The sequence below is a fragment of the Rhinatrema bivittatum genome, chromosome 11 (genome assembly GCF_901001135.1).
Source record: "Rhinatrema bivittatum chromosome 11, aRhiBiv1.1, whole genome shotgun sequence".
In the NCBI taxonomy this organism is placed as follows: Eukaryota; Metazoa; Chordata; class Amphibia; order Gymnophiona; family Rhinatrematidae; genus Rhinatrema; species Rhinatrema bivittatum.
In genome coordinates, this window is record NC_042625.1 from 20,963,787 (window position 1) to 20,983,570 (window position 19,784).

Below are 19,784 nucleotides of genomic sequence, written 5' to 3' on the forward strand. Positions count from 1 at the left end.
CCTCTTACCTTTTCCTTCCATCCCCTCTCACCTTCCCTTTCCTTCCTTCTCCCCTCTCCCTCAGCCCTCCTCCAGTCCCTCTTTTTCTCTACTCCACAACTTTACCCTTCCCACTTACTCACATCCTCTTCCTTCCCCTCCCACCTCCTCCACAACCCCTTCCCTCTCCCTCAGCCCTCCTCCACTCCCTCTTCTTTTCTTATCCAGAATGCGTGCCTCACCACCGGGCTCGTTGCTGGCCCGCCCGACGCTTAGATACCGCCGCCACAGCTCCATGGATGGTCTCCGGAGGTCTCTCTCGCGTGCGCGCCTGACCACCGGGCTCGTTGCTGGCCTGCCCGACGTTTGAATACCGCCACTGCTGCTCCTCCCCGCCGCTTCCAAGGCAGCCCTCACACGGCTCCAGCACCATGTTGCTCCACTGTGACCAACGTGCTCTCTCACCCGCGCATGCACGGCAGAGCTGCTCTCTCACCCGCGCATTTGCGGGCCGTTGGTCAAAGCCCATTTATAAGGTAGATTACTTATTTATTTAAGGTGCTTATAGTCTGCTAATTACTACAGCTCTAGGCAGATTACAAATTGAAACATACAAAATTATAACATTAAAACATAAAACAAAATAGGGTCAGTAACTTTAAAACAGCAGCATAAGCGTACATGAACGTGCGTATGTTGGCTTGTGCCCACAGCCATTTTATAACGTGCGCGCGTATGTGCATGCATCTTATAAAATTGGCTGCAAAATGTGCGTGCCGTTTTATATGAATGCGCGCATGTGCCGTTTCTACCGCATAAGTGGGGGGATTTTAATATACACCTGCACCAATGCAATTACCAGTTAAACCAGTTCATTCCCACTTTGCCCTGATACAGGATCGGACTTCCTACCCCCCCCCCCAGCTAATTAACCTCTTTTTTACCCTATCTGCTCCAACCTTTAAAACCCCGCTGACTAGCCTGGTTTTTGTTGTTACACAACTTACAGGCCATCTATAGCAGAAGTAGTTATGCAGTAGGGGACCCCGGCGTGCGCTTGTCCGCGTAAATACTTATGCACTGGTTTCCATTTAAATTCCCGGAATGCCCATGTACCCTGCCCAGATCACACCCCACCCTGTTTTTGGAATTTTTCTTTTGTGCTCGTACCGGGAGACATGTGCATCCATAGACACTTCTTAAAATATGCGCGCCGGCCCAAAAGACACGCGTATCTCCCTGATTTGACGCACGTAAAATCTACGTCTAAGGCACTAAAATAAATAAAAGAGAAATCAAGACATTAAAATAAGATAAAGCGGAACAGTATGTAAAACAATGAAATGATAGCTCATTCTGCTCAAAGAACTTGACGTCCTAACGCAAGTACCTCATTGCACTGATTCTGGTAGCGGGCGCTGCAATATAGAATGATTTCGCCCCTTTTCTCACGAAGCCTATGGAATGCCAAGCAAGTCTCTTTGAGCTGCGCTGAGAGACCCGGAGGCGGGGGTGGGTGTGAACGCGCTGCACAGAGTTCGTCCAGGGAAGGAGCCTCTGAGCTTGTCATTCTCTAACGAAACCAGGGTCTTGTCCTGGATTTTGTGGGGCGCGGGAAGCCAGGGCAGCTCTTCCAGCACCGCTGGAGTACGCATCTTGTCAACTGCTGTTAAGTGAAATCCAGACGAGCACGCTCGCCCCGCGCAACACGCGTGGCGCGACGTCATCACGCGACCTATCACCTCGCCTTCAAGTGCCCTCGCGTCATTTCCGGTAGGCGGAAAGAAGATGGCGGCTCTCCGGGGTCGGCTGATTTGCAGGTTCTCCGCTCTCCTCAGGTAGGGCGGTAGCAGGTCGGCGTTTCTTTGAATGGTATGAGGGAACAGGAAGCAGTGGTGCCAGCTGGAGTCCAGCGATTCGGGTCTCAGGCCTCTCAAGTGGCGCTGGTGGTTTTTGTCAGATAGATTAATATTTGGCCCTGGGGGAGAGAGAGAGAGAGAGCGCGAGCTTTATTAAGGGAAATGGTGGTAGCAGCTCCTTGAGTTTTGCATGTAGTTTGAGGTCACTGTGTTATAACTTGCCAGGTACTTGTGATTTGGATTGGCTGCTGTTGGAGATAGGATTCTGGCCTTGATGGACCCTTGGTCTGAGCCAGTAGTCCATATCTTATGACATTACATATGGTTTTTCTCTATTATAGTCGTCCTGGCCTTATAGCGCTGCTGGAGAATCCTCTACCAGAGGCTTCAAATGTTGTTCCACCTTACGACTGCCACCGCATCAGTGCTGGTTTTGCCCTATTGCATGCGTAGAAATGTAGACCTACTTTTCTTAAGGAAATCGGAACTGCACGCATGCATGCATTCACGCACTGAGGCAAAATTAGGGCCTGATCATCTTTGCTTTTTCCTGGTTGAGGTGGCAATCCCGAATGCAACTGCAACTTATTAATAAATAACTTTTTACTAGTTATAATCTGCTTTTTACTCTGTGTGTATATAGACAGGGTTTTCCAGCTTGGTCCGAAGGGAGAAGGCAGTGTATCTCAGGATTAAAAAGACCATGGAGCAGAGTGGCACTGGGTTTTGGAGCAACTCTGTGTGCAGTTCCTATTGCAGAGGTAATGTACATAGATGCTAAAGAATTACAGTAAGATAGTGTAAGCTAGGCATTACACAGTGGGCTGAGAGCCTGGATTCAAATTTCACTTTCTCTCCTGATGTCCCTTGTGACCTTTGACAAGTCACTGCTGTCTCTCATTTCCTCAGGTACCTACTTAGATTGTAAGCTCCTTAGGGTAGGGGATGATTATAGCTGCATAACTAATAATGCTGTAAGACACACTGAGCATTAATTGGAAAACTGAGCTAAAAATCCAAAATATGAAATATATGGGCAACTAATTGTAAATGTTCTGGGAACAGGACAACAGTGGGCAGGTGTCCTCTTTCTGTTGTCTCAAGTTCCCACTTGGATTGTAAGTTCCATGTGACAAACTTTGTTTTAACCGTATATAATTTGTTATAAAGCTTCCTAGTGTATAGAATTATGTAAATGCCAAACTACATAAATACTATAGGATAGGAGGGGGGGAAATTTTATGTGAAGGATGATTTTATGCTGTTTGTGTGACTATGTTTTGTGTTATCAAAATGGTGTACAATGATTCTCATAAGTCTTATGGCTACGGAGGTGATATAGAAGAATTTTAAATAAAATAAATAGTCACAAAAGATAGTTACAAAAAGCTTTTAAATCAAGTGGGTTACCCTAGACAAGATGCACTGTCATTAAAAATTCTTTCTAGTCTTTCTTGAGACTGAAATTATATATACCGGTAATCTGTGTCTTGCAGAAATCAGAACTTTCTCTTTCAAATGAATCCTTAATAAGAAGGGCAGTGGGTTTGGTAACAGACAGCACCTATGCCTACCTTTCACAAACTACTTATGTACTAATTGATGCTTTAACAGAATATACAAAGGTAAGAGTTTACTTCTATCATAAGAATTTGTAGACAGCAGTTGGTTTTTTAAATGGCTAAGCAAAATCAAGATTTCCCTTTTTCTTTCTGATGTACTTTAATCTAATCTAAATATTTAAAGTCTGCATAAGTCAAGTTGTAATTGTGCTGCTTCTCATGAGAAGCTGATATGACATGAAAGAAGACCCAGGAATAAAATCCAGATGGAGACAAGTCTATATTTTGAGAATTCTGGCTCATACTGCTACATTGTAATGGTGATTTAATCATTAGGCATGTAGATAGCTGGATAGTTGTTTAGTGTGAGGATTGCTTGATAACTTGCCTGCCTGGTGTGAAGTGTCTGAAGGTAGCAGATCATGCTTCAGCTAGTGTTTTAGAGAGCGCCAGGTGGTACATGTGGGTATGAACACTATAGGAAGGAGCAAGAGGGAGGTTCTGGAATGAAACTGAAATCCAGAACCTTCAGAGGGGGCCTGTTTCAATGGGATAGGCTCTACCTTAACCATGGTAGAACTCAGCTGCTGTCACTAATATTAAAAAAAAATAAATAAATAGAAGCTTTTAAACTAAATCATGGGGAAAGCTGACAGTTGCTTAAGCACATGATTCAGAGAGAGCTATCTTCTAAGAATACCGGCATAACAGGGAAGTGATAAAAACTGAAGTAGCCCAGGTGGAATTAAAGAGCTAACAAAGATGAAGGATTCCAAATTATCTGTATGTATTTCTAATAAGCAGGCTGTACATAAAAATCTCTACATTGACTGTATACAAATGCCAGAAGTCTAAATTAAAAAAAAAAAAAAGGCAAGGTTGGAGAGTTAGAATGAATGGTACTTAATGAAGATATAGGACATAATAGACATCTCACAGACCTAGTACAAGGGGGATAACCAATGGAAAACTTATGCCAGGGTACAAATTCTAGAAACATAACAGGGCAGATTGAATTGAATTGTTACAGGTAAAACAAAGTCAAGCAGGATAAAAGTCCTGATTGAAATGTGGTGCTCGTCATAACACCTTTTTATCCTGTCTTTCTGAGTTGATAAAACTGAGACAGGTATTTACTTTTTCATTCTTGATAAATCAAAATAAAACACCATACTGGCCATAATAATGGGAGACTTCATTTTCCCAGTATTGATTGGGTAACTGTCTCATCAGGACATGCTAAGGGAGGTAAAGTTTTTAGATGCAATAACTGCTACATAGATCAACTGGTCCTGGAACTAACAAGAGGGGGTGCTATTTTAGTTCTAGTATAGCATGCCTGCAACATTTCTGGCTTGGATTGGTGGTGGCAGCGATGGCCAAGGTTGAGGAAAAGCAGCATCAGGGAGTGGTGATGAGAACTTTTAAGCACCAGCTCCTTACACTGCACTCTCCTCAAGCAGCTAGCACATGTGGCTGTTACAGAAAGCACAGGCTTGCTATGTCAAATTTTTGGTGACACACCTTCCACCCCTTGGTGACACACTAGTGACACACTGGTTGAGAACACTGCTTTAAAAGAAGAAATTCTACTTTTAAATTGGAGAAAAAGACTGAGCCCCGCTCTCCTGCTGTGATACCTAAGTGTCCCTCCCCCCAGTTGAGAATTCTTGAAGTGATTTCCGAGATCCCTCAGGTGCGCCTTGGTCTAGTAGCCGGTTCCCGGTATGGACTTTGCTGCTGAAGCAGCTGAAAGGCAGCGGGTGCAGGAAGCCGAGCGCAGCGGTGACCGCCAAAGCCCTCTCCCCCCGCAGTCTGAGACTGTCTCTGTACTCAGCCGGTAAGCGCTGAGCCCAAGTAAGTATTAAAAAAAAAAAAAAAAGGATTCCTCCTGATTCAGGAGGGGTTTCGGTAAGGCATGCTGTACCAACATCGTTCCCGATCCCATTGGGGTAAGGGGAAGTGGACTTCTGAGCGGACCCCCGGTGGGCTAGGCCCTGCTGTAGGTTCAGTAGGCACTACACATGGTAGGCCGCGGTGGTGCCATCTTGCACATGTTGTACGTCTTGTATTGCCCACCATAGAGTGTCAATACGCATGGTGCGTGCTGGCACTGTGCACATAACTCCGCACACAACTCTCTAGGCGCAGAGTTTTGGTAAAGCAGAGTGCATGAGCTGTACGTGTGCCTCACCCTGACCCGCGTAGGTGCTCAAAATCTGTGCACAAAATTTTAAAGTGTGAGCTGGCTGAACACGCAGCTACAGTCCCTAGTGGCTCTGGCAGCAAAGAAACAGCGCCATTCTCTCAGTGCTGCTTGTCATATTAGGGCTGTACAGTCTGACCTGTATTCTTACTTATGTCAGCATTGAGAGGAGGACCAGAGCGAGTTGGCATCCCCTGACTTTACTAAGCCTGGCTCCTCCCAATCAGCCTTAACCGGAAGCACCCCATATCTGAGTAATCCTGAGACTGGGTCTTCCCTGGGAGAGGGAAATCCAGTGGCACCTACCCCAGTACTTCCTGGGTTAGGCATGGACCTGGTTGCCTTCTCTTGGGTGGAATTTTTCCAGGGCCTTCAAGCCTTCGTACAGGCAGTCTGTGTCCCTTGCCCCCCCGGTCCAGACAGAACTCCAGCCAGTAAGGCCTCCCTCTCAGCCCTATCGGTAGACCTTGAGACATGCCTTGCCTCACCAAGGGTATCCCTGACAGGGACCCGTACAGCATGGATGAAGGGGATCCAGATTCCTTGGAATATGGGAAAATCCTACCTGGTTTAGAATGATATTGGCCCATGTTAGGTTTTTTTTCATAGGCGTGAATTACTGACCCTGGTTTCCCAGACCCTGAACATGCTGAGATTTCCTGGGGCGGACTCTGAAGGAACCAAAAAAAAAATCCCATTCTGATTTCCCTACGGAAATTTTTCCAGTGCTGGAATTCATTCAAGAGTTGATTGACCTGGAATGGGATGTCCCTGAAGGAAGTTTAAAAGGTGGACGAACATTAGAAGCGAGAGAACGTCTGCGTTTTCCTAAAGTGAATGCACTGGTCTGCGCCATCTCGAAGCAACCACTATCCCAGTGGAGGGAGGAGAGGCCTTGAAGGATGCACATGATAGGCAGATGGAGTCCATCTTTAAACAGGCCTTTGACGCAATAGCAATGACTTTACAGATTGCTTCTTGTTGTGCCCTGTTAGCTCATTTGTGCCTGCTTCTCTCTCGAGAGGTGGATGATTCGGGGGCGAATTCCAGAGAGGTTATGGAACCTGCCACCTCCTTTTTAGCTGATGCAGGCTCTGACCTAGACTATAACTCGGCCAGAGGAGTTGCCTCAGTGGTAGTGGGCAGAAGACAGCTATGGCTCCGAAATTGGTCATCTGACGCAACCTCTAAGGCAAACCTCACAAAGATGCCCTTTAAGGGATCTCTCCTCTTCAGAAGCAAATTGTAAAAGCTAGCCAGTAAATGGGGTGAGTCTCCATTGCCCTGGCTACCAGAAAATAAGAAAAAGCAGTTACAGCGCCCCTCGCCCATGAGGGGTTGATCCAGGGGCTCCCAACACTTTGGGCGCTCAAACTTGACATTTCAGAGGACTTGGTCCTTTGGGAGGTCTCAGTCCTTTCGGAGTCGAGAGCCCAAGAGAGGGGCAGGTTCAGGTTTGTCTCCCCAGTGAAGTTTTGCTGACCAACCCTCAGAACGAGGAGATAGAAGAGGGACATTTGGCCCCCTACCAGCGGTGGGTCGAGATCACTTTGGACAAATGGGTACTGGAGGTCATACGAGAAGGATACGTGCTGGAATTCTGCAGCACTCCTCGGTACATATTCATGATGTCTCCTTGCCACTCCCAGCACAAGAAGCAGGCAGAGGAGACTACTCTTTTAAGGCTCCTCAGGACAAGGGCTATAATCCCAATACTTATGCTCCAGGAAAAGACGGGGCGTTATTTCATCGTATCCAAGAAGGAAGGTTCCTTTCGTCCCATCCTCAAGAGCGTCAATCAACATCTATGAGTGAATCATTTCCACATGGAAACCCTATGCTCCGTGATAATGGCCGTACAATCAGGAGAGTTCTTTTTTTTTTTTATAATTTATACTTTATTGATTTTCAAAATCACACATCAAGTGATATCATTTTCCAAACTTAATATAAGGTAAATGAATTGTGCACATCATGATGAATTCAGGTAAATTAAAACATAATAATAATCAAATTTGGCACAATTTATCCAATAAAGGGAGCCACCTTAATCAAAAAATCATCCAAGAAGAAAAAAATACAGAAGAGAAGAGAATCATATTTCTATTTATATTTCTAACCCATTTCTGTTATTAATGCCTGATTTAACTTTTCTGATTCTTTATCCCTTAAATTCTCCATATGAGAAGGTAAGGTAAAGATAAACTTATTCCCTTGATAATTGACACAACTTATTCCCTTGATAATTGACACAACTTATTCCCTTGATAATTGACAAAACATCGGCAGGAGAACTTTAAATAAAAAGTCTCCCCTAATTCCAGTGTTTTAGCCTTCAACATAAGAAACTGTTTTCTACGACCTTGCGTAGCTTTAGATACATCAGGGAAAATGTATACCTTTTGTCCACAAAATAACATGTCATGGTTTTTTAAGGCTTTTTCAAATATACACTCTTTATCCCTCTCTTTCACAAAGGAAACAAACAAAGTTGTTCTTTTATTTATTAAATCTAAAGAGTCCTCCAAAAATGTTGATATGCCTGGGGATTGTAAATCATCCAGTCCTCCAGGCTTATCAGCCAATTCTTATAGGAAAATAGTAAATTTTTGAAATAGGAGGAATTTCATCTTCTTTATAGGCTAAAATTTATTTTAAATATTTAATAAACATCTCCTGCGGTGACAACAACCTCGTGTAAGGAAAATTAACAAAACGTAAATTCTTTATTCGAAGTAAATTTTCCAAATTCTCTATTTCATTGTGCAAAATCACATTATCTGACACACGCATAGCCTCAACACTTTGTATATTTTGAACATTAGTTGTTAAATTATTTACCTTAGTTTCTATATCTAATAATTTTTTCCCTTGTTCAGTAATTGTTACTTTATTACTATTAACTATCATAGAGAGGGAAGAGTTCATTTGAGAAACATTAGAATCAAGTTTTAATAACATCCTCCACAAGTCCCCCATTGTTACTTTGGATGCATCCACTTCAGCTACCTGAATGCTCACTTGAGATGGAGATAAAATACCAATCTCACCTTCCAGTTGTAAGGAAGACAAAGGTTGTAGAGATTTAGAGCCTACCACTTTGGACGGCGCCTCCTCTCTACTTACATCGACAGTCTCACTTCCAGTGGTATTCACCAGAGTTGCTGCCCCTGGGGGTTGTGTAGGAATGGGTCCCATGCCAGGACTTAATGAGGCTTCAAATGTGTCTCTATTACAGTCCTCATGTGGCAAGTTGAGCCTGTTCAAGTGAGCATCCATCGGTCCGATCCTTGGTGTTACTGGAGAGGAGGTGTAGGCCTTGGCCTTCCTTTTATGCCCCATATATCAAAAAACCAAAATTCCAGGCAGTCAAAGCCGGTCTAAGCTGCGCGCGCGCCGGCGGCGACTATGCGCCGCTTCTCGCGGGGTTTTAAAGCCCCGGGTCAGGCAGTAATGTCACGCGGCACCCAGCTGTTCAGGATCTTTAAATTTATCACCGCCTGAAGAGCTCTGGCGATCCTCCGCTCTCCCTCCTCCTTCAGCTCCACAATCAGGAGAGTTCTTAACCTCCCTGGACCTATCCAAGGCCTATCTACATATTACAATCTATCAAGAACACAGTTTCCTATGCGTTGTGGTACTAGGTTGCCATTATCAGTTCCGGGCACTGCCCTTTGGCTTAGCCACTGCCACCAGAACATGTTCCAAGATTATGGTGGTCGTAGAGGCAGCATTGAGAAAAGAGGGAATCCTGGTACACCTGTACTTGGACGACTGGTTAATCTGAGCCAAGACTGTGGAAGGGAGTCTCCAGGTAACCAACAAGGTGACCTCCTTGCTTCAGGAACTCGGCTGGGTCATAAACCTGGACAAAAGTAGTCTCAAGCCCTCCCAGTCCTTGGAATATCCGGGGGGTCTGGTTCAACACTAAGCAGGGCATAGGCTTCCTTCCGACCACGCAGATAAGGAAGTTGATGTGCCAAGTGCATTGGTTGATGAGCATGGTACGCCCACCAGTGTGGAACTATCTCAGAGTTCTCGGGTTGATGGCAAGTCGGTGAGGGCACACGTGTGATCACTTCAACACTCACTACTGTCACATTGGAACCCACAGTCTCAAGACTATTCAGTTCGCCTCCACTTAGATAGGAGTATGCTTTCAGCTCCAGTGGTGGATGCAGGAAGCTCATCTGAGCAGCAGTGTAATTGCCACCTTACTCCACGCTCGGAAGATCTCTAGATCCCTAGCGTATATATGGGTCTGGAGAGTATTTGAGACCTAATGCAAGGAACACTGTATGTGTGTCGTCGTCCCCCCCCCCCCCCCTTTGGGAGGTCAAAATCCCACTAATTCTGGAATTTTTGCAGGATGGCTTGAATAAATGTTTGACCCTTAACTCCTTGAAGGTCCAGGTAGTGGCTCTCTCCTGTTTCAGGGACGAGGTGAATGGAACCCACCTGTTGGCTTATCTTGACGTTGCCCATTTTCTGAAAGGGATGAAGCACCTCTGGCCACCTCTATGGTGGCCGGTTCCCTTGTAGAATCTTAATTTGGTATTATAATTTTTGGCAGGGCCCTTCTTTCAGCCGCTGTACAATCTTTCCTTGCGTTTATTAACCCTGAAAACTGTGTTCCTGGTGGCTATATGCTTGGCATGTCTCATGTCTTGGCTTGGCTGTTTGGTTGAGCCTTTCCAGTCTCCTAGACTATATTCTCCCAAGATATTATCCAATCAGCTGTGCTTCAATCATCTCATATTACTTCATAAACTAGCAGAGTGTCACATAATCATGTTATAAGGCTAGAGTTATTCTCCTGAGGTTGGCTCCAAGCCCCTTCTCTCTGTTTATATTTCTCTACTTTGGTTATCATTCTCTTCATTTCCAATTCCAAGTTACTCACCCTTGTTATAATGTAACTTTTTTACCTTCTGCTCCCACACTATCTCCTCTTCTGAGGTTTGACTAGTTATTGTTAATGTACTATCGTTCTATGTAAACCAAGTTGATTTGATCTGTATCAAGAAAATCTGTATATAAAAAACCCTAAATAAATAAATGTCTGAACTGTAGGCATTGTCGTATTGGGAACCATTCCTCTAGATGACTCCAGGAGCGATACAGCTTCATAAATTTCCATTCTTCTTGCCCAAGATAATATCGGAGTTTCATTTGAATCAATCCATTTCATCACCATCCCTAGATAAGCACAAGGACGCAGAAGGATACTGCCGTCTCCATTTGAATGTCAGACTTTTGGTGTGGTATTTGGAAGTTTCAGAACTGATCTGAAAGACGGACCGCCTGTTTGTCCTCCATGGTGGAAGAAGCCGGGGCAAACCAGTTTTGCGGGCTACCATAGCTCACTGGATTAAGGAGGTGGTCACGGGACCCTATGTGGAGGCAGGAAAGCTATTACTTTCTCATTTCACTAGGGCTCAGGTGGTCTTATGGGCAGAAACTAGACTGCTGTCTCCCATCGATATCGGCCAAGTGGCAATATGGTCCTCTTTGCACGCCTTCTCCTGGTTCTATTGCCTGGATGTACAGACCTGAGAGGACACAGCCTTTGCAAGGGCAGTGTTTACTGTACCACAGGCAGCCTCCTGCCCCGATTGGGAGTAGCTTTTTTTGTACATCCCATTGGTCCTGAGTCCATCTGGCTACATGCTAGGAAATGGAGAAATTACTTACCTGATAATTTCATTTTCCTTAGTGTAGACAGATGGACTCAGCATCCTACTCATGGCTGCCCAAGGATGGTGCCAGTAGATATAGATTCCAAGAGATTACGGATAAACTGTCATCCAGTCCCTAGATCAGGGTATCAATATTCTTACTGGAGTTCAGTGTTTATGGTTGGTTGAGTACAGTTACGGTTATCTGTTTTTAATCATTTTTCCACAGTAGCTTTTGAAGAGAATACTAAAGGGCTGAGGTCACTGCAGGGGTGTATCTAGGGTGACGTCAGCTTTGAAATCAGACTATCTTCATCTGCTGGCAGGGGAGCATAATCTATTGGGCCTGAGTCCATCTATCTACACTAAGGAAAACAAGATTTATCAGGTAAATAATTTCTCCAAAGATTGGGAGCCGCTTCAGACTCTGCTCAGATTTTTTTCCCTTATTAACGGATTTCTTGCTGAGTCTGGTTCAGACCCTGAACACGCTTAGTGTGGTCAGAGGTCAGTTTTAAGTTAAATGTCCTGTTTCTTTTCCCTCAGTATCCAATTCAAGAGATATTGGATTTAAAGAAGTTAAACTCTTGAGGTCCAACTCTGAGGTCCGTCATAGCAGTACGCAAGGGAGACTTCTTGACCTTGATAGAGGCGTATCTGCACATAGCCATGAGGCCAGAACACCAGATATTCCGGAAGTTCATGGTCCTAAGGGAACATTTTCGGTTTTGAGCCCTTCAGCTGGCGATGGCTCCATGTACCTTCATCAAGGTGATAGTGGTGAGGGCAGCCGCATTGCAAAAGAAAGGTGTGTTGGTATATCTGTAGCTGGATGACTGGCTCATTCATGCGAAATCAGATTACCTCTGACAGTACAAAAGGTATCGATGCTCTTGAAGTCTTTAGAAGGGTTGGTGAACCTAGGAATGAGCTATTTAGTTCTCTTACAAACTCTGGAGTATCTGGGAGCTGAGTTCAACACACTTGCCTCCTCAGCTGTGAATCATTTGTCCATCTTGGAATCTAGTCCTTAGAGGATTGTGTGAGGCTCGGTTTGAACCACTAAAAGCTATGGTTAAGGACTTGACCCTTTAAATTGGTTTTCTGGGTGGCTATTTGTTCAACCAGGAGAATTTCGGAGCTCCAAGCACCGTTGTGTCGAGATCCCTTCCTACAGATGTCTGATTCAGGGTTATCTTTTTGCATGGTGGCTTCTTTTCTGCTTAAGGTAGTCTTGGTGCTCCATCTTAGTTAGACAGAGCTTCCAGCTTTTATGGATTTGGATTACTTTACTCCTCACACAGGGGAAGCTGAGGCATGCATTATTGAGGCATCTAAAGGTCCATTATGATTTTCATAGATCGGATTACCTCTTTGTACTATGGATTGGCCCAAAAAAGAGAAATAAGTTGTCTAAGGCTATAATTGTGTGGTGACTGAAGGAAGCGATCAAGTTGACTTACATTTTTGAAGGGCACCCGCTGCTGGGGGGGGGGGGGGTGTTGGGGGCACACTTGATGTGTTCTCAGGTGACTTCCTGGGCGGAGTCACTTCAGGTGTCTCTGCATGAAATTTGCTGGGCAGCTACTGGGAAGTCATTGCCCACTTTTGCTAGTCGTCATCGCTTGAATGAGGGGGATCCAGCTTCCATGTGCTTTAGTTAGTGCTCTATATGAGCGGAACTCTCTAGGTCCCACCTGAGTTAAGGGGAGCTTAGGTACATCCCAGGAGTCTGGACTGATCTGGGTACATACAGGGAAAGGAAAATTGTGTGTTTTACCTGCTAATTTTCATTCCTGTAGTACCACAGATCAGTCCAGAGACCTGCCCATTTACTGGGGGGAGTCCGCTGCTCATACTGTTGCTATGTATATAATGTGAGGAGCTGGATTTTTTTCAATGCTGATTGCCTATGTTAAATTTGGGAAACAAGTTTCCCATTGTTTTTTTTGGGCAACTTCACCTTCTTCCTGCTTATTGGAGGGGAGTGAGTTTGCTTAGAAATTTAAGGTTGTTGCCGACATCTTGGCTTGGATAGAGGTCAATACTAAGGGGCTGCAGGTGGCACACTGGTTTATGTACAGTGTCAGTGAAACTTCCATCTGCTGGCAGGGAAGCAAAACCCAGGAGTCTAGACTGATCTGTGGTACTACAGGAATGAAAACTAGCAGATAAGAACCAATTTTCCTATGTTTAGAATTGCACTTGAGTGCTGTTATCTAAGGAGACAAGGTTAGTGGTAGGACTATTCGGGTCAGGTATGCAGCCCTGACTCAGTCCAGTCCTGGCAGATGGTCATTAGCTACTGGGCTGTAGTCAGTAAGGGCCATCTTCAGCAGATGATACTGACCCATGTCAATCCACCTTAGTATATTCTGTTGAGTAGTATTTCGTTTCTTCACCAGTGTTTGTTCTGTTGCAGGCATTGTACGTATTAATTTCTCTCCACCAGAGATACACTGCTGTTCTTGAAAAGATGAATCCTAATGAAGAAGATGCAATTTGGCAGGTGATCATTGGAGCTCGAGCTGAGGTAAGAGATGGATCCGAATATTCCCTCAGTAATACCTAAAACTATCATGTGCATCTCCCTTTTTTATACACTGCTTAGGTTAAGTCCTATGGGGCAGGGTTCTACTTTATTTCAGCATGAAAAGTATGGTAACTGGGAGATTTAAAAAAAACAGAGGTATAAAACTAGTAGCTAGTTTAAGAACATTTTCTTCAGGTGCAGTCAGCTGACACACTCAAATCTAATGGGCACAGCAGCAGAATCAACACATGAGCCATGAAATCATTATCTGTGTTTAAGTACACAGAATCAGGAATGCCAGAACATCAGCGTGCGTGGATGTAAAAGGATACAGATTAAAGTGGAATTTATTGTTATTTTTTATTCTGCCTTTAGCTGTGCAGAAAAAGTAAATACTTTTAAACAAAATAACATGGTGTGCAAGTCTAGTACTATCACTTTAGCTAGCATCTCCTGGAATTCCAAAACTCTCACAAGAGCTGCCCAGTTGTACGTTTTTGGGTTTTCTACCTTAGTTACATATTTTAAGTAGTTTGATTTTTCAAGTTACAAATAGACAGAGAAAGGTCTTTAGACGAGGTAATCCCTGCTAAAAGGGAAGGACTGCAATACTTGCTGGGACAGATCAGAGCATATAACTCACATCATGTTGAGGAAATCAACTAGCAAAAAGTGTAGACATCAGATTTCATTCTTCAACATTCCAAGGGGAATCTGTAAACCTTTAAAATTAATTTATTTGTATTTCCTCACCTGATCATACAATGTAGTTAATGAGCTGATTAATATTCAGTTTATACATCTGCCTACTTTCAACATTTTTTTTATCTGCAGGTAAATAAGAAACATCAGGAATATCTAAAGTTTGAATCAAGCTGGGTGAGTGCTATAAAGCTCTCGGAACAGGCAGCAGAGGTTGCGTACCAAGCAGGTAATTGACTAAATCTTGACTTCTCAAAATAGGTAATGTTGGGGCCCTCTCCCTAATCAGAACTGCTAAGCAGGTTCTGAAGTGCTTTGCAAAAGCAGCAGCTGAAACAAGTCTTGTATAGAAGCAGCCACTTGTAAGCTGCCAGTCTAGTGCATGAATTGGAAGCCTTATGCAAGGTAGTGCAAGTGTGAATGTCTCTTTCATGCAGTAATCAGAGGACTCCAGTTCCTTCTGGTACTGTACTACTTCAAAAAGTTCAGATTTTGTAATGTTACTGATCCTGATGGTGTTAAAAGGTGGCTGTCCCCTGCATCAATTCAAATCATGGGTTTGAATCACTCATCTGAGGTCATATAAACGGCGAATGAGGTGTTTAGTAAGCATTGAAGATAATTCTGATATCCATGATTTGTGCCAGTGTTCGTATGGGACTTACAGCATCTTGGCAGATGAAACATACAAAATGGCTGATACAACTGAATGAGGCCCAAAGAGACATGACATAGGTAGAATCGGGACAGAGTACAATGAAGGGGCTGTCTCGTGTGAATTTTCTATATGGTTCAACAAGCTAAAAAAAATTTTCAACTGCAAAAATGGAAATTTTGCAGACTGTCAGCATTATGTCTAGATGTGAACAAAGTTGGTAGCAGGGGTGATAAGAGTGAGACCTATGTAGATGACCAAAGGACTTCTATATCATGGCTTCAGCTGACTGGGAAACGTCACAGATTGCCTCACAAGAAAAAATGGAACATTTGGAAAATAGACTCAGGCCTTGTAAGCTAAGAATTTGTGGCCTGCCGAACTCTGAAGAATTTGCAGACACTATGGTACAACAAATAAGTAGGGTCCTGCTCTTCCCAGATACAGAATTGGAAGATCTTAAAGTAGGACTCAAAAGAGCGCACAGGAAACCTGCCTAGAGCCATTATTACTCGTTCTCAGCGTTTGCAGGCTAAAAGTAATGCAAGTAACGAGGAGAGGACATCCCCTCAAACCATACAGAAGCGGAGAAGCCTCAAAGAAATCACTTCTCTTCTAAGGAAGGAGAATTTTAGGTACATGTGGCTGATCCCTTTCAGTCTTGCCTCTACAATAAGTGGGATCACTTCAAGAATTAAGATAATGGCGGAAGCAGTTTTCAATACTACAACCTTCCGGGATTCATGTCCTGATAGCTACAGCACGAACAGCTCCTTCAAGCAATCTTGCTAAAGAATATGCGAGATAGCAGCGGGCTACTCATGGGTACAGGAGACTGTGTAGGCATTCAGCAGCATCCTTCCTCCTTCAAATTATGAGACTTGAGAGTAAAAGCCTTGGTTGCTGGTTCTGATTCTTTCTGTATTGTATAATACAAAACCAGTTATTGCTCTTAAATTTTATGCTGTTTATCCTTAGCCTATGGGAAAGCTTTTATTAAAAACATTGCATTGTACTTTTCTTGTGACTAATTCTTTTTGACTGAACCTCAGCCAGGCCTACCAACGTTACAGAACAGGAGGTAATCTAAGCAAGTTCAGTTTTTCATTCTAGCATGGATGGGGGGAGTTTCCTCATTCTCTATTCTTAGGAGTCTATTAAGGTTCTACTTGGTTTCAAAGGGGGTGGGGGTGGATGAGGGGACAGGATTAGAAAATAAGGGTTGGAGAAAGAATAAAAAAAATAATTTCTAAGTAATGTTTGCAATTATTAAGAGCCTTCTCAACCAAATCCCTTTGAATCGTGGGGGAGTAACCAGCTGACTCGGCTTGGGATTTATGTTTTGAGGAAGAGCTTGATATCTCACTTGGTTGAAAATGGGTGCAAGCTTTTATATTATGAGTATCTAAACTCTGTAAAAGATGCATAAGATTATGCATTGGAGTATCACCAACTTGAGGGAGGGGTTGTACAGAGATAAAGGTCAATATATTAAATATGGTGGGACTGCATTAAGCTTAGTAAGGGTTGGGATATGATTGTGAGATTATTTTTTTGTAGTGTCAAACTGTCATATTGCCAAGGATTGTAGATATTTTCTGTTAAAATGTACCATTGCCAGCTGTGCCTGAATCACTGTAGGTTCTTTTTAATCAGGTTGCGACAGTAGTGGGCCTGTCCCTTCTCTCAAATTGGAATGATGGAGAGGAAATTACATATTCTTTTTTACTTAGGTCATCTTACATCTGACAGGACACCCTGGAGAAATTCCATAAATGTTGGCAACCTTAAGAATGGAAGTAGTTACAGTCTATTACTTATTCAGTGAGGCTCAAAGTCCAGTCTGCTGACGATAATAGGGGGTTTGGGGTAGGTACTGTAGCAAAAAAGTGTAACCATTGACTTATTATTGAATGAATATTCTGCTGTTTGGAATATATTATGTTAAAGTCAAATTTTAAATTGGTGAAAAATAAATTTAGATTTTGAAATTAAATGCTGTTTCCAAATCTTAAAAGGGAGAGTTGCTGCTTAACTTCCGTTTCACTGTTTGGCAGGAGCAGACACAGCCTCCATAACAGCTCGCCATCATATCCAGCTGGTACAGACACAGGTACACGAGACAAGGCAGCTTGCTCAGACAGCTGAGGCTAAGCTAGGAGCAGCACAACTGGAGGAGATCAGAAAGACAAAGACGGAACAGGAAGAGAGTGTGACAAAGGCAAGGGACAGAGTGGGGCCTGTGGCAGAGGAAGAAAACGAAGCCTACAGGCGAGAAGATTGAGAAGAGGCGGGTGCCATTGGAGGCAGTACCACACCAATTTCACTGGCCTTAACTGATCCAGCTTCTCTTCCTTTATCTCAGTGAAGCACAGCAGTGCTGTTGCTACACTGAATGTGAGCAAGGAATGATAAAATACCCTTGGCTATATAATAAGCAAAAATGATATAAGCAGCGTGGGTGGCAAGCTGTGTTACTAAGTGTTAATTGTTGCTGATACCCTATTAACTTTTGATGCTTGCAGTTGTGATTATAAGAATACCTCAGCTACAACAGTCACGTTATTAGCTCCCCACTGATGTGCACTTAAGTCTCTTACTCTGCTTTAACTGTGTTTCTTTTGATAACCATTCACTGTTTTCAGAATGTAATCTCAAAATTGTTTAATAAAAATGTGACCTGCTAGAATTTAACTATTTGTATACAAGGGAGTTAATGTAAAATTAGTACCTGTGCCTTCATAGTCTGTGAGCTTGACCTCACTTTTATACTAAGTACAGTACTACGTAGCCGTTATGTTTCAGGAAAAGTTATTCAGCTAGAGCTGGCTTGGAAGCGCAGGAGTATTCAGCCTTTGAGAATGAGCAGCATTATCTAGGTCCATGAAGAAGATATGGAGAATGCATGTTCTGCTGTGTCATTATGATTTAGAGGTATATGGTTTGCATAAGATATACCTCTGTGCAAGCAGCAGTTCTTGCAACAGTATAGAAGAAGGGGGGGGGGGGTTTTCTCCCTTAGGATTTTGGGTAATGGTTCTGCAGCTGTCTTAGTATTCCTGTGTGTAATAGGTTGCGGTCCCTGGATAAAACATTAACTGTAGATAACAGCTGCTTAACACATTTACCGTATTTCCACGACAATAACCCGCCCACGTATATAACCCGCCCACACACATAACCCGCAGGTTTTCAAGATTTATGAAAAAAAGTTTTAATATACCCCGCCTCCTCATATAACCCGCAATTCAAAAAAAAAATAAATTTTTAAATACCTGTCGGAGGGCCGCGTGGGTCCAGGCGGGCGGCGGGAGCCGGGTGGTCGCGTGTTAAATCTAGGCCGCGGGCGGGTGGGCGCTTGTTCCAGGCGGGGGCGGGTGGACGCGCGTTAGTTCGAGACGGCCGGCGGGTGGTCGCGTGTTAAATCTAGGCCGGGTCGCACAGGCGCGCATTCATTCACTGCCGGTGGGGGCAGCCCCCACCGGCAGTGAATGAATGCGCGCCGAAAGCAGCTTGTTCCAGGCGGCGGTGGCGGGTGGACGCGCGTTAGTTCGAGGCGGGTGGTCGCGTGTTAAATCTAGGCCGGGTCGCTCAAGGCAATCTAGGCCGGGTCGCTCAAGGCAGTCACATGCCGTGACGTCACGGCATGTGACTGCCTTGAGCATCGAATCGCAGGGGTCGCATTCATTCATCCAGGCGGAGGAGCCGGCTGCTTTCGCCGCTACTGCCTTGAGCGCCGAAAGCAGCCGGCAGCGGCAGCTGAAAGCAGCCGGCTCCTCCGCCTGGATGAATGAATTCATTCACTGCCGGTGGGGGCTGCCCCAGCCCCCACCGGCAGTGAATGAATGCGACCCCTGCGATTCGATGCTCAAGGCAGTCACATGCCGTGACGTCACGGCATGTGACTGCCTTGAGCGACCCGGCCTAGATTGCCTTGAGCGACCCGGCCTAGATTTAACACGCGACCACCCGCCTCGAACTAACGCGCGTCCACCCGCCACCGCCGCCTGGAACAAGCTGCTTTCGGCGCGCATTCATTCACTGCCGGTGGGGGCGGCCCCCACCGGCAGTGAATGAATGCGCGCCTGTGCGACCCGGCCTAGATTTAACACGCGACCACCCGCCGGCCGTCTCGAACTAACGCGCGTCCACCCGCCCCCGCCGCCGCCTGGAACAAGCGCCCACCCGCCTGCGGCCTAGATTTAACACGCGACCAATCAGGAAGCGGCCGGGCGCAGGGATAGGACGGACTCCTCTCAGCTGCAGCCTATTCAGAGTCGGGAAACTTTATTGGTTGTAAAATTTTTTCTGGATAACCCGCCCACGTTTATACCCCGCGGGGGGCATGCGGGGTAGGTAAAAACGCACATTACCCGCAGGTTATATGCGTGGAAATACGGTACTGTAAGCTTACAGAAGCACCATGGTTTACTTCTCTTGCTCATGTAGCAATCCTTCCTACTGCAGATGAAAAAGTAAAATTTTAAACCACTACTCTTTACCAAGGCTTCTATTGAAGGGGATGGGTAACCTGCTTCTAAATATTTCACTGGTTAAAGGGCCCTGAATAGACTCAAATTAAGTTTCACGCAGCCTGACTTCAAAATATT

At 44.6% G+C, this 19,784-nt stretch overlaps 1 protein-coding gene across 3 annotated transcripts; it reads left to right on the forward strand.

Moving 5' to 3' along the window:
- Nucleotides 1–1,668: 1,668 nt before the first annotated feature.
- Nucleotides 1,669–17,868, forward strand: DIABLO (diablo IAP-binding mitochondrial protein). 3 transcript variants are annotated; one of them, XM_029571091.1, is made up of 6 exons: nt 1,669–1,817; nt 2,482–2,599; nt 3,335–3,463; nt 13,707–13,817; nt 14,652–14,748; nt 17,232–17,868. In XM_029571091.1, exons 1-6 carry the CDS (start codon nt 1,768–1,770, stop codon nt 17,456–17,458), a joined length of 732 nt encoding a protein of 243 aa, XP_029426951.1. In that variant the 5' UTR covers nt 1,669–1,767; the 3' UTR covers nt 17,459–17,868. The 3 variants fall into 3 exon arrangements, with proteins under 3 accessions (XP_029426951.1, XP_029426952.1, XP_029426953.1); XM_029571092.1 differs by having other exon boundaries at nt 13,737–13,817; XM_029571093.1 differs by lacking the exon at nt 17,232–17,868 and adding an exon at nt 16,908–17,210.
- The last annotated feature ends 1,916 nt before the right edge of the window (nt 17,869–19,784 follow it).

What these genes read in the sequence shown, in the direction of transcription:
- DIABLO (XM_029571091.1), top strand. Translation starts at nt 1,768, where the DNA reads ATGGCGGCTCTCCGGGGTCGGCTGATTTGCAGGTTCTCCGCTCTCCTC. An exon ending in AGGTTCTCCGCTCTCCTCAG is followed by an intron (nt 1,818 to 2,481) that starts GTAGGGCGGTAG and finishes GTGTGTATATAG; the next exon opens with ACAGGGTTTTCCAGCTTGGT. An exon ending in TCATTGGAGCTCGAGCTGAG is followed by an intron (nt 13,818 to 14,651) that starts GTAAGAGATGGA and finishes TTTTATCTGCAG; the next exon opens with GTAAATAAGAAACATCAGGA.